Raw genomic sequence first — 13,568 nt, 5'->3', positions numbered from 1 at the left:
TGTGCTTTTGAACTGCTAGGTTGGCAGGAGCAGGGACCAAGCAATGGGAGCTCAACGTTGCGGGGATTCGAACTGCCGACCTTCTGATCGGCAAGTCCTAGGCTCTGTGGTTTAACCCACAGCGCCACCCGCATCCCACTATCTGCTTTAGGCCTATATTAAAGTTATCTTCAGAGTGCCTGTGATAAGCTGGGGAGTGCCTGTGATAAGCACACAACACTTACACATCCCTCTTTGTCCACCAGGCAAGCGAGAAGCATTGTCAGAGTTCAAGAGCACATTCTAGCCAGTATGAAGAAGGCAGGTGCAAAGCAATGCTGGTGTGGGTTGTGGTCTGGGGAGGCTCCCAACAGCCAGGTAGAAGCCAGGAAGTCTGCCCCAAGTGTCAGGTTTCCCATTGCTGAATTTTATCCGTAACCTAATGATTTGGGGGTGGGAGAGGAGTTTCATCTGCAGCCAAAATTCCTTCTACTAGCAGGTTTATTTAGCTGCATACCATCCATAGATCTTTTACAAAAATCATAGTGACAGAAGGGCACACATCTAACCTACTATCTTTCCCTTTTGATTCTGGGGCTGATGCAATATTCAATACATCATCATAGAATTGTTGGGGGCCTAGCGAACCATCGTGTCCAGCTTCCTCTTTGCTGCAGGCAACCTAGACTTAGAGCACCCCCAGCAGACATCTGTCCAGCTTCTTGCTTTGACTCCAAGACATAGCTGTCAACTTACAGATTTGAAAATAAGGGACCAGCAGCTAAAATAAGGGACCTGCAGCCTCACCTGTTCCAGGCACTCCAGTCTTCCTGTCCTCCTGCAGTCTGGTCAAACTCATGCTGGTAGCTTCGAGAACACTGTCCAACCAACTTTGTAACCAGAGGTTCAACTGAATAGAATCTGAATCACATGCACCATAAGGCCTATGCAGCCTCAACTTAAGATGGCTTCCCGGCCTGGCTTTGCACTGCAAAGTTTGCAGCAGCACGTGCAACAAAATGGCGTCCAGCATTCAAAAAACCCCTCAGCTTGCATTAACTAGCCACACACAAGGCATGCAAGCTCCACCCCCCAGTCGTTCTTAAACTTCTTATTGGGTGAGCAACACAGCCAAGCAACACAGTTGGAGCCTCCCTCCTCCCTGGCCGGCATGGAGGGAGGGAGAAGAGCTGCTTCCTTTGAAATTTAAGGGACATCATTTAAGGGACATTTAAGGGACATCCATCAATAAGGGACAGCAGCGGGACATGGCGCTGGAATAAGGGACTGTCCCTTCAAATAAGGGACACTTGACAGCTATGCTCCAAGACCCATCATCCCCAACATCAAGAGAGAAGCATGTCGGCTACTACTGCCCCAAACAAGAAACATGATTTAATTAATGGAGGAAACAAGCAGGAAACATTTGGCTTCCCTTGGCTGTTTTGAGTTAGAAAACCATCCAAAATCAACCCCTGACTTTTAAACTAAACGCTGTCATGTGTCTCTTCTGCTGTTCTCTCGGGAACCTGTGTGTTTTGTTTAAGTTTTGCACAAATCTGTCTTGCAGTCCATACTTGAATTCCTTAGACATGGGGAGCATTAATTGTGTCTTTATTCCAGAATCAGTGCTCTGAGTCTGCATAAGGTAGTGTCTATGGTTTCTACTCTCTGTGCCATAGTCCTGATCCCTACATTCCTACATACAGGGTCGGCCCACCCATGAGGCAAGGTGGGGTTGCTGCCTCAGCTGGCAGGATTCACTGGGGTAGCAGATCCCAATGCCAATCTTTCTTTCCCTCTTTGTTCCTGATGTAGATCTTCCCTCACCCCTTCTTCCCTGGCGGGGAGGGCAGCACAAGTTTGGGGTCCATCTTAGGTGTCAAAATGTCTTGGGCCAGCCCTGCTTACATAGCACCAGGGAGGGACTAACTCAGCCTACAACTCCTTCTTGGAACTTTGTCTACATTGAAATACTTTATTGTCACTTGTACAACTTGTATACAGTGAGATTACACAAGCACCCCCCACTCAGCTCTCTTAGTCTTAATTCCCCTCGTTTACTGACGCACATCCACCAAACCCAAAAGTCAGTTGCCCTGACTCTACATAAAGACCTCATGGCTACAACACAAGCGTAGTTTGTGTGCCCACATCTGTGTTTGTTTAATATATTTCCTTGTCCCTCTTGCCAACTGTTTTCTGTAACATCTCCCCTAGCAAAGAGGTCTGGAGGATTTGAAAGCTGACCATACTTTGGTGTTATTTGGGCTGATTCCAAGAAATGCATTGCTTAACTGTGAACTTTGATATTTTCTTGTTTTTATGGACCAACACAGCCACCTTTGCATGCAGTGTACAGCCAATTAGCATCCTGGCTTCATTTGGAATTGTGCACTGAGTCTATTCTCCTCCCTCCTCAGTAGAGGCAGTAGAATTAAGTGCAAAAAGTTGTTGAGTCATGCACCAGACCATTAGGTCTGCATGAGGATTGAGAGGTTGTTTACTTTTCTCTCTCTTTTTAGAAAACAGATACTATTTTCACTAATGTAGAGTGGTACCTCTGGTTACAAACTTAATTCGTTCCGGAGGTCCGTTCTTAAGCTGCAACCGTTCTTATCCTGAGGCGCGCTTTCGCTAATGGGGTCTCCCATGCTTGCGCGCCTCTGGCATGCGATTTCCTGGGGCAAAAGTTTGCAACCAGGAGCAGCTATGTCTGGGTTAGCAGAGTTCATAACCCAAAGCGTTTGTAACCAGAAGCGTTCGTAACCAGAGGTACCACTGTATGCATTGGGGGGCATGCCGTATTTGCTAGGGGAAGTGCATCACAAAATTTGGCAGGCTGTGGATTTTGAAGGAGAGCTGTCCTTTGGTTTGCATCTTGGCTTAGGACATGTGAATTAGGTTGTTTCACTGTGAACTGAGTGAATTTCTCCCCTATCCCTCGGGGTACCTAACGTGGTGCCCTCCAGATGTTGTGGCCTCAACCAGCACAAGATGATGGGAATTACAGTCCTGTGGCATCTGGAGGGCAGCATGTTGGCTACCCTTGCTCTGCGGAGTTGTGATACTCCTGTACGAAGGTGAAATCCAATAACTTGCATCTCTTAACAAAGGGTCACACCTGAGATCCCCTCCCTAATCTTCCGCGCCAGGTGGTGGCTGCTATCGAGTGCTTTTGTCTGTGTCCCCTATCAGAGCTGGCTTGCTCTTCACCTTGCCTGTGGTGATGCTGGACTTTATCTTCCATGTCTGAACTTGTAATCCTGGATTATCTCCTTCATTTAAATATACACCTCAAACTTGTTCAGTCGTGCGGAGTTCTCGATGCGGCTCTATCCATGGACTTTGGTTTCAGCCCGGAGGGGGAACCCACCTTCCCCTTCAACAAGATTCTTATTCCTTTCTACGCCCGTCATGATGTGAATGTGAGATACCAAGGACATAATAACTTCCATAGCAACCAACTGTGAAGACACAAACAAGAGATTATGATTCAGGTGGGGAATAAACAGCGGAGACGCAGATGAATCCTTGAAGAACATGTTTTCGCGCCAGTGTCCTTTGTAATAAAGAACCAGTGAACAGAAATATAGGGGAAATGTAGATTCAAAAGGGCTGAATCATTTCTCTCCATAGGTTGTTTTTCAGCTTTCCACAAGACATCAGCTGTCCTTTAAATATGCTGCACGCTATATTGCCAGGAGCAGACTAACAGATTGAAAGCTAAAGTCTCTCTCCCCCTTCCTTCGTTCCCTCCCCCGAATCTTTCAAGATATTTTAAAATGCTCTTAATTCCTTCCCTCAAAAGGCAAGGTGTATGGTTGGGGTGGGAGAGAAGAAGATACTGTAAAAGGAAAGGGTGAAAAGGAACTCAACTTTTAGAAGACATTCACATTGACAGCTGTGTGCTATTTTGTAGAACTGTATCACTAAATCTGTATAGAGTCTAGATTGGGGGTGGATAATCTGTGCCCCCCAGATGCTCAGCCCCAGCTGTAAGCCTGGAGTGGATAGAAGCAATGTTCACAGTTCTATGGACTGAGGATTGCAGAAGCCCCCAAAATATCACACATCCATGTGTTCCTGATTCTTTGCAGCACATTTTCAGGCCTCTGGTGTTCATTGCCAACATCAAATAGACAGAGGGAGGGTTGGAATCTTAAATACAGAGGGAATGTTGGATATAAGACACTTTGAGTTTGTTTCCACCCAAAGGTCCAGTTAGACTCTCCACTGTGGAGTTACTTGGTTGCTGGTGTGTTATGACAGGGCCTCCTGCATATTGGCTCCTGTCTGTGGAATTCCCTTTCTAGTGAAGCATGTTTGTCTCCCGTGCTATTAATCTTTAGGGAGAATCCAAGCATAATCCTGTTTGACTGGGTTTCTGGTAGCTCAAAGAATTGTTCCTGGCAATTGTGAAATTATTTGCTATGAGATGGCTTTTTAAGAAGTTTTTAGATGATTGCTTTTAATCTGTTCTCAGAAGTTTTAATTGTTTTGTGTTATTGCCCTTTTGGACGCCCTCAAAGGTGCCCGGGCACAGGGCTGTACTGTGCATTTGCTATTCTGGCATAATATTGTAAAGTGGTAAGCTGGAGTCCTGAAAGCTTTAATCATATTCTGCTAGGGTCAGCACTATTGCAGGAATGCAAAAGAGAAAGCTCCTGACCTATGACTGACAAGTGGTTGTCTTCTTGACCCCAGTTGGTTAAGTCAAATGCTTTGACTTTGACAGGCAGGGTCACAAGACTACAGCTGCACCTGCAGTCTCATAACTCATCCCTCTGACCCTTAGGGGAGGTCCTTGGGGACCTCTGAAGTGTGGTTCACAAGGGAACGAGTAATGCACCAATTATCTTCCTCAGCAGGATACAGACTCTGAATATGAGAGCTGGAAGCACTGTGAGAGGAACCCAGAGGAGATAAAGAGACCCAGGGGAGAGAGAGAGGTCCCAGGATGGTGCAATGTGTCAACCAACTACAGCTACCAGAGGTTCCTGCTGCTATCATGCCTAGGAATGAATTCTTAGAAATCAAATTTGCAAACGAATAATGATATTCGTTAGTAGTGTTATGCTTTATTCTTGCTGTGCATTAATATGATCTCATAGCTTTACATCTAATTCTTGCTGTGACTGTCGACTTCACCCATAAATGTGCTTGTTGCCCCTGAATCCCCCCACCCCAAAAAAAGCAGCTGCCCTTGGCAGAACAGGATTTGGGCAAGATAGTCTAACTTCCCCAAATTCAGCCTTGGATTGGAAGGGCTTGCCCATAAGTAGCATCAGAATTCGTTTACAACAGGTATTCATTCCTTCCCACCTTTCTTCTTGCAGTTCCTCCACAGATTATAAACATCACCTCAGACATCACCGTCAACGAAGGCAGCAGTGTCACCCTTTTGTGCTTGGCCTTTGGGAGACCAGAACCAACAGTCACATGGAAGCACCTGTCTGGCAGCAAAGGTAAGGTCTTGCTCAAATTTGGAGATGGGGAATTCCAAGCTGAGAAACCAGGGCTGAATACAGAACGTGGTGGAAGGGACCACTGTTGAGTTGTGAGGGGTTGGAGGGCAAGAGTAAAGCAAAAGGGCTTGATGAGTGCTTTTTTGTGTGAACAGCCTGGGTCCGTGTGTGGGTGACCTTTTTCTAGAATAGAGTGCTTTCCTCCTTTTATCTGGTGTACGGCATTGCAGCCAGTCAGCCGTGCCTCAACAGTTTTCCAGAGTAAGGGAGAGGTGCGCTGCATCACCCCTCCTCCCCACGCATCACAGCCGGTCATGTTATCTGTGCCGGGGACAGCTCCAGCCAATCTGTGACCAGGGTGGGTGTGGCCACGGATCATTTAATTTCTGGTTGGCCGGCCGGCTCCCTCTTCCTTGCTTCTTCGTCAGATCACCCTACCCACCCACCCTCTTTTCATGCTTCGCTCTGATATGACCTTGCTATGGCAGTTGTCGGTTGCCATGTTGTTGGGGCTGGGTAGGATTTTCTCCCACTTGGCAAATTGGCACCGGCCATTTGGTTTTCGCCTACCTAGTAGAAATTGTCACAACTTTTGTATGGTTAGGCATTGGGTAAGCCTTTGTCTGGTTGGAGGGGAGGTTGCTGCCTTGCCTGCCCCTCCTCAGTAAGGGTATCCTGTTAAATGGTGTGAATACTGTCTGAAGCCTGGACGTGGGCTACGGCCAAGGGGACCCCTTGGGATGCCACTATCTGATGTAAGTTATAGGGAACCCCCTATTGGTAGTTTACCATTCTGGGGACTCCCTGCAAACAGGCAGGAGTCAAGATATCGCCTGGATTCACCCCAATGCCTAAGCCAGAACCGCTCACATTGGTAGCCAATAAAGTTGTGGCTTATTTGAACCCACAAACCAAATATTCCGTTTCTGTGTGATTTATTTTCCTCTTGGGAACTTTGTGCCTTGGGTGCCTTGGCATGTATGTCACAAAGAGGGAACCAGGGTTAAGCTGTTAAGCATTAGGTGGAATCTGCAAAGTCAAGAGCCACTGGCAATTTCCTTTGGTGACATGAGCATGTCTCTGGTTTCAATTTCAATGTTATTTACATATTGTTGTTGTTATTATTATTATTACACTCATACCTCAAGATAAATACGCTTCAGGATAAGTATTTTCGGGTTGCGCTCCACGGCAAACCGGAAGTAACGAAGCGTGTTAGTTCCGGGTTTCGCCGCTCATGCATATGCAGACGGTCAAAATGACGTCACGCGCATGCGAGGAAGTGGCGAAACACGACCCGTGCACACACAGACGCACTGTCGCGTCTTACGTTCTGCTCAGGATGCGAACGGGGCTCCGGAACGGATCCTGTTCGCATCCCAAGGTACCACTGTATTCTGGAAGCAAGTAACACAGAAATTAGCACTGAGCTTTTGCTATATTCTGCTGAATTTCCCAAACTGTGTTATGTGAAAGCACAAATTTAATGTGGAGTTTAACAGTTAGGGAAGCGCTGCAAAAAAGGGGAATAAACTGTGGTGTGCATGCAGCCATTGTCTTTTTTAAACAAGTCTAGAACACAAACAAAAAACTCCTGGCTCCAGCCAAATACAGTTAAGTCCAGTGCCACCTAGTGACTAAACTATATAACTACACTATCCATACACCCGTGGATATGGCTCTGGCCATTTGCCAGAAGCTTGCTTTTTTAAAAAAAAGAAAAAAATTGCATGTTGTTTAGGCATGGAAAGTCACGGTTCGCTCCAGCACTTTCCCAGCTTCCGAGGGTTATTGTTCAGTGTCACGATTGCAAAGGAGCTTTACAAAGTCTTTGCATAAAAAGTGCTTAAGTAAACAAAAGCGACAGCTACCTTGAAGAGGAAAAAACCTGCTTTCGGGAAAGAGCTCCTTGTTTCTTCGATAGCCAGAGAAAGAAATGGATTATCTTTGGAAACATGCTCAAAGCAAGGAGCTCGCTTTTATAACAACAACAATGCATCATGTCTGTGTCTCTGGCTCCTTCTGTCCCAAGGCACTCTGTGGAGAGACACTGAAGATTAGAGACTCTTAGCCTTCTGCAAATTGGGTCAAAGGCACCCCCGCCTCACCCCCTTGCTCTCCCCACCCACCCCTGTGCAGTGCTGCAGTGTTTTCGAAATCTTTGACTGGGTTCAGTTTTTCTTGGTATATAATCCTACTTGATACATTTAACCCTTTGTCAGTAATTGGAACAGAAGAGGCATATTTCATTCCTGACACGTGAGCCACCATCGTCATTCTGGGTAGCAAATGGAGGCAGGCAAATCTGTCCATTTCGTTTTCACGCCATTTCTAATTTTTCTAACCTCTCCACATTTCCACATCATTTTTTGATATATTTTTTAAAAAAGTCCTCGTGAAAATTCATCAGCATTCTGGCACGCACTTCTCTTAACTATACGTATGTTTGTATACAATTCTGCCCAATATACACATTTTTGCAAAGGAACTTTCCTTAATGTGATGTGTTGTTTGCACCAACTCATACATTTTTATGCACACTCCCCCCCCCCATACATGCACTTTTCCGCATTTTACTTGGCTGGAGAAGTATATTGCAAAATTCAGAGAACAGCAAATTTTTGAATGACAAATGCGTTTCTACTCTTGTATTGTATCAGAAACTGTGGCTGAGATATATTTGCTTTTAAAGACAAACTGAAATTGAATTTCTCCCTTCCCTAGTAGCAATGTCTTGCCCCCATGGAACTATCAGTAATGCCATACAAGCTGCCTGAAAAGGCTGTTTCTTTGCTCACCACCACGTTCTCTGCAATGCACAGCTGCAGAAAAGGATGTGGGATGCTCCCTTATTTCATATGGGACAATGCTGAGATCAAACAGGCTTGCCCAGCACCCTCTTGAATTCAATATGGAGCAGAGAACAGGCCTGGGCAGACATCAGGCTTGCAGAATCTACACACAAATGATAAAAGATCTAAAAGCAATTCCACTGCAGATGCAGACTGGTAAAGATCTTTTCCTAAATGACTTGTTGGAAAAGGAAGGTCTTAAGTAGGTGCCAAAAAGATGGTGCCTGCTGAAGAGTAGCTTCAAAGGGCAGAATGGAAATAATAATAATAATAATAATAATAATAATAATAATAATAATAATAATAATAATAATAATTTAAACCCCGCCCTCCCCAGCTGGAGCTGGGCTCAGAGCGGCTAACATCATATGAATAACACAGTATACATAAAAACAGGCATCAATTAATTAAAATACATCTTAAAATTAATTCAGACAAATTAAAATCTGCACAAATGGCAGTTATCAGGTTAAGATTGAGAGTGGTTAATACTTGCTAGGACCAACTGTTTTCACTGATCATATAAGGACCTATGAACAGGCTGGAAGGCCTCCTTCATGCTTGTTCTTATACAAAGGAAAATAGATCAGACAGCACCCTGGCCAAAGATGGTATCTGCAGGAGGACCACAGCTGCAGAGCACAGTGTCTATAAGGTATATAATTAGGTGTCAATTAGGTATATCAGATGATGAAAGATGTTGTCCCAAGCTGTGTAGTGCTTTCTACATGAAAACTAGCCCCTTCAACTTAGGTCAGTAGCAAACCAACAGCTAAGTTTGCTTCACTTAAAGCCCAAGGTCCACCAACCAGAGCCACACACAAAATTGTGGCAAGGCAGTGGTTTTTCCAAAACCAGGGAAAGATATATCCACCTTTGAATCAAGGATGGAGAACCTGCAGACCTCTCAATGTTGTTGGTTTCCAGCTCCCATCAGCCAGTGGTCAGGACTGTAGGGACTGTAGTCCAACAGCGTCATATTACCCAACCTTGCTTTCAGTCTTAGCACATCAATATATTTACTGATTACAAGATTTCCAAACCGAATTTTGCATCATGTCCAAATGCCTTAATACAATTTTATAGTCATCATTCAAGACTACCACCCGCAGTTAATAGGCATTGTAACAATAACATTGGGAAGATGTTTGACTTAATATGAACATGAGGGCTGTGGAATTTCTGTTGGTGATGTTGGACCACACATACATGTTTATATGCACTTTCAGACTTTGCTGATGGTGTGAACATGATCTCACCTCTCCCTTTGGTGAAAATGGTTTCAACACGGAGAGCAGGGCTAATGTGGAAAAGGCTTTCAAAACCACTGCAGTTGCCCATCAGTCAGCAGGCTTTAACAAAATATTGGGATTATTACCTTGCTGCTCCAATGCTAATCTTTCTTTCAAAGTACAATTGTGATAAACCCTTTTGTATTCCTTTCTGCTTCAGTGATATCTCTTAATACACCCTTTTCAAAAGTATGACTGTTGGGATTTTAAGTTATTGGGATAAAATGATTTGAATCTAAATTACCCAAATGATGATATTGAGACTTACTAAAGGATTTTAAAAAATAATCAGAGATCAAAGTCAGGTCATTGGCCTACTTACCTCACTGTGGCCTCTCAGAGTTATTCACCTGATTGATGGGCAGAGAAAGGCTGAACTCACAGAGCAGTTTATTCTGTTTTCATGACTTTTCCCTGTTAAATTCAACTTTACATTTGAGCTTCCACACAACACAAAAGCCCCTTCTGGAATTATAGTGGAATAGAGTGCAAGTTTAGTGCTCATTTCTGTGGGTTCTCTGCTTCCAGGGAAAAAAATTTGCAAATAATATGGAAATGCCTGATAAAACTACCCTGTATTCTGCTATAGTTCCACATTTTGTATTGTGCGACAGCTCAAGTATAACATGAAAATTATTAGGGAAAAGGCATGAAAACAGAATAAACTGCTAAGCGAGTGCAGACCAGATAGTGCTTCTGCAGATATGTGTTTCACTGCTGCTGCAAGTGGCAATAGCAGCAAAAACTGTGTTGGCAGTTTGGTCACCATCTTGTATCTTACACATTCAGCCTGAGGATCTTGTTCCTTTCTGGGCAATCTTCAGAGCTCACATTTTAGCCAGGTAAAACCAGTCAAAGAAGGATGTGAAGCAAGGTTTATAAGGGGGGGGGTGGCCTAGGGAGAGTCCTGAGGGCCAGAGAGACAGGACTGTACAGCCACATTTGGACCCCCAACCTGAGGTTCCCCAACCCTGTTCTTGAGGTTTGAGAAAAAGAAAAGAAAAATAGCATAAATATTTGGGGGAGGGAGAGTAATCTGATACATTGTGGCTCAGCTTCTAACCCGGAGTCACCAGGGTCCTGTTCTTGGACCATCGTTGTTCAACACCTTCATAAAAGGCTTGGGTAGAGGAATTGATAGGAAGCTCATCAGATTTGCAAATGACACCAAACTGGGAGGGGTAACTAATGCCAAAGAAGACAGAATCGGGATTCAAGATGACCTTAACTGATTGGAGAACTGGGCCCAAACTAACAAAATGAATTTCAATAGAGACATATGTCAGGTTCTGCAATTAGGGAGGAATAACCATCTGCACCAAAGCAAGATTGGGGGCACCTGGATTGCCTTTGGTACATGTGGAAAGGATCTAGGGTTTTTAAAGATTACAAGCTCAACATGAGTCAACAGTGTGATGCAGCAGCAAAAAAAGAGTTCATGCTATTCTAGGCTGCATCAACAGAAGTATAGTGTCCAACTCAATGGACATAATAGTATTGCTTCATTTTGTCTTGGTCAGGCCAAACTTGGGATACTGTGTCCAGTTCTGGGCACCACCATTTAAGAAGGCTATTGACAAGCTAGAACATGTGCAGAGAAGGGCAACCAAGATTTTCAAGGATCTGGAAACCAAGCCTTATGAGGAACAGTTGAGGGAACTGGGAATGTTTAGCCTGGCAAAGAGAAGACTGAGAGGAAATATAATACAGTGGTACCTCCAGTTACGAACTTAATTCATTCTGGAGGTCCGTTCTTAACATGAAACTGTTCTTAACTAGAGGCATGCTTTCGCTAATGGGGCCTCTTGCTGCCGCTGCGCCGCCGGCACATAATTTCCGTTCTCATCCGGGGGCAAAGTTCTCAACTCGAGGTAACTCTTCAGGGTTAGCGGAGTTTGCAACCTGAAGCGTTTGTAACCTGAGGCGTTTCTAACTCGAGGTACCACTGTAGTCATTTTCAAATATCTAAGGGGTTGTCACATGGAAGATGGAGCAAGCTTGGTTACTGCTTCTCTGGAATATTTGGTTACTCCTTCTCTGGAGGATAGAACCAAAGCCAATGGATTCAAATAACAATAAAGGTGATTGCAACTAAACAATAGGAATAACTTTTTGACAGTAAGAGCTGTTTGGCAGTGAAATGGACTCCCTTGGGAGGTGGTGGATTCTCCTTCAGTGGAGGTTTGTAAGAAGATGTTGGATAGCTATCTGTAAGGGATGCTTTAGTTGAGATTCCTGTATTACAGGAAGTTGTAGATGACCCTTGGGATCCTTTCTAGTTCTACAATTTATATTATTATACAATTTATTATACAGTTTGTATTATTGTACTCTGGGAATGGCCAGCTTCTGAATGTTAGAGGGCTGCTCTGTTCTGCTGGCAGTAATCCTGTAGCCAACAGTATATCCAACCTTACAAATGGATTCCTTCACGAGTGGGTGGACTCTGAAGTCAAGTCGCCACCATCTCACACGACTAAGCACATGAGTAGTGTTTCCATTAAAAAATCTGTACATTTAAATGTTTAACACTTACTACACCCAAAATGGGTGAGGGAAGGGAGAAGTGTGGAATATCAAGTGGAGTCAGATTTGTTTTTGTACTTGTTTTGTTTCGCAACTACTGAACGCAACTGCTATAAATGCAGCAGCATTCAATATCAATCAAGTACATTTCCGAAATGAACAAATAGTCAAAACTGACATTCACAGAACAAACAATGGCAAACATCAATGCAATACACAGCTCCTAGTAATTCAACACACTACCGATAAAAAGCTGAATATTGTAGCAGCATTAAAATCGTAAGCTACAATTCATTTGCCAAAATCATCAGCAGAACTCAGCAGCCGCAAAACATTTATAAAAATAAAATTATAATGCCCATTTCTAACATATTGAAACATTTTTTTTAAAAAAGTCATTGCTAGTGCACCTCTCTGGGCAAATATTTTCCCACACCCTGATTAAAATTTGGTAGGACCATTGAGAAGACAAATAAATTTGATCTGGGAAAGTGAATCTGTCTGCGGGCTGCCACTTGAAGCCATCCTTCGCTTGCACTGTAAAAGCACATAGCACATGCTCAGCACTTAGAAGAATATGAGTCGGAAAGCATAATGCATCAGAAATATGTATAACAGCCGTCTCCTTTTTTTACCTCTGCAGTCACTGAAGCGAGACATCTTTCAGATAGTAGAAATCCCTGGTATGTATTTAGTTGATCCTAAATACATATTTATATAAGCCTAAAGATTTTTTCAAAGGCATCTTGGCTTCTGGTAAATGTTTTAAGGAATATATATATATGAATATAACCCCAGGCCAACCACAGCAATTGCTTCCATACCTTGTGTTATATTCATGGCAGAAAAACATAGGAAAATGGGGAAACCCTTGTTCCTGACTGTTCCTTAACTCAGCTAATCTCTCATACGTGGTTTTTTCATTGTTTTTTTTTTGGGGGGGGGGAGATTGCTAATCAAACTGACTCCACCCCCCAGCTAATCTTAATTTATTCCAAAACTATTGTACCACAAAGGAGGTTGAAATGCGCCTTGGGGAAAATTACCACCACACTGCAGGGATCTTTGAAGCCAGTGTGGTTGTAGTAGTTAGAGTGCTGGGTTAGAAGCAGAGAGACCCGGGTTCAAGATCCCCACTTAGCCTCGCAGGCTGATTCTGGTCATGGTACACACATGACATGCACGCTCTCCCTCTCCCTCTCAATTTGTCTGTCTGTCTTTCTCTGTGTTAGCCTAACCTAACTCTGAGGGTCATTATGAGGATAAAATGCCGAAGCAGGACTATGTACATGATCCTAAGCTTTCTGGAGGAAGGGCAATATAAATTGTGATCAGTAACAATCATTTTGATGTGGTTTGAAGAAAGTTATGCTCTGGCTTCTTTTCCTTCTTTCCTTCCTCCTGTCTCCCTTCCTTCCTTCCTCCTGTCTCCCTTCCTTCCTTCCTTCCTT

At 43.9% G+C, this 13,568-nt stretch overlaps 1 protein-coding gene across 4 annotated transcripts in view; it reads left to right on the top strand.

The window, feature by feature from the left end:
- Positions 1-13,568, top strand: part of LOC310750581 (opioid-binding protein/cell adhesion molecule homolog) — a 731,536-nt gene that overhangs the window by 645,953 nt on the left and 72,015 nt on the right. For all 4 annotated transcript variants that reach the window (XM_083588992.1, XM_083588994.1, XM_083588991.1 and 1 more), the window contains one exon: positions 5,319-5,447. In XM_083588992.1, the coding sequence (XP_083445118.1) occupies positions 5,319-5,447 (129 nt within the window). The remainder of the gene's footprint in view (positions 1-5,318; positions 5,448-13,568) is intronic.

The sequence above is a fragment of the Podarcis filfolensis genome, assembly GCF_964270895.1.
Source record: "Podarcis filfolensis genome assembly, chromosome: 15".
NCBI lineage: Eukaryota > Metazoa > Chordata > Lepidosauria > Squamata > Lacertidae > Podarcis > Podarcis filfolensis.
This window is presented reverse-complemented; position numbering and strand designations above follow the sequence as displayed.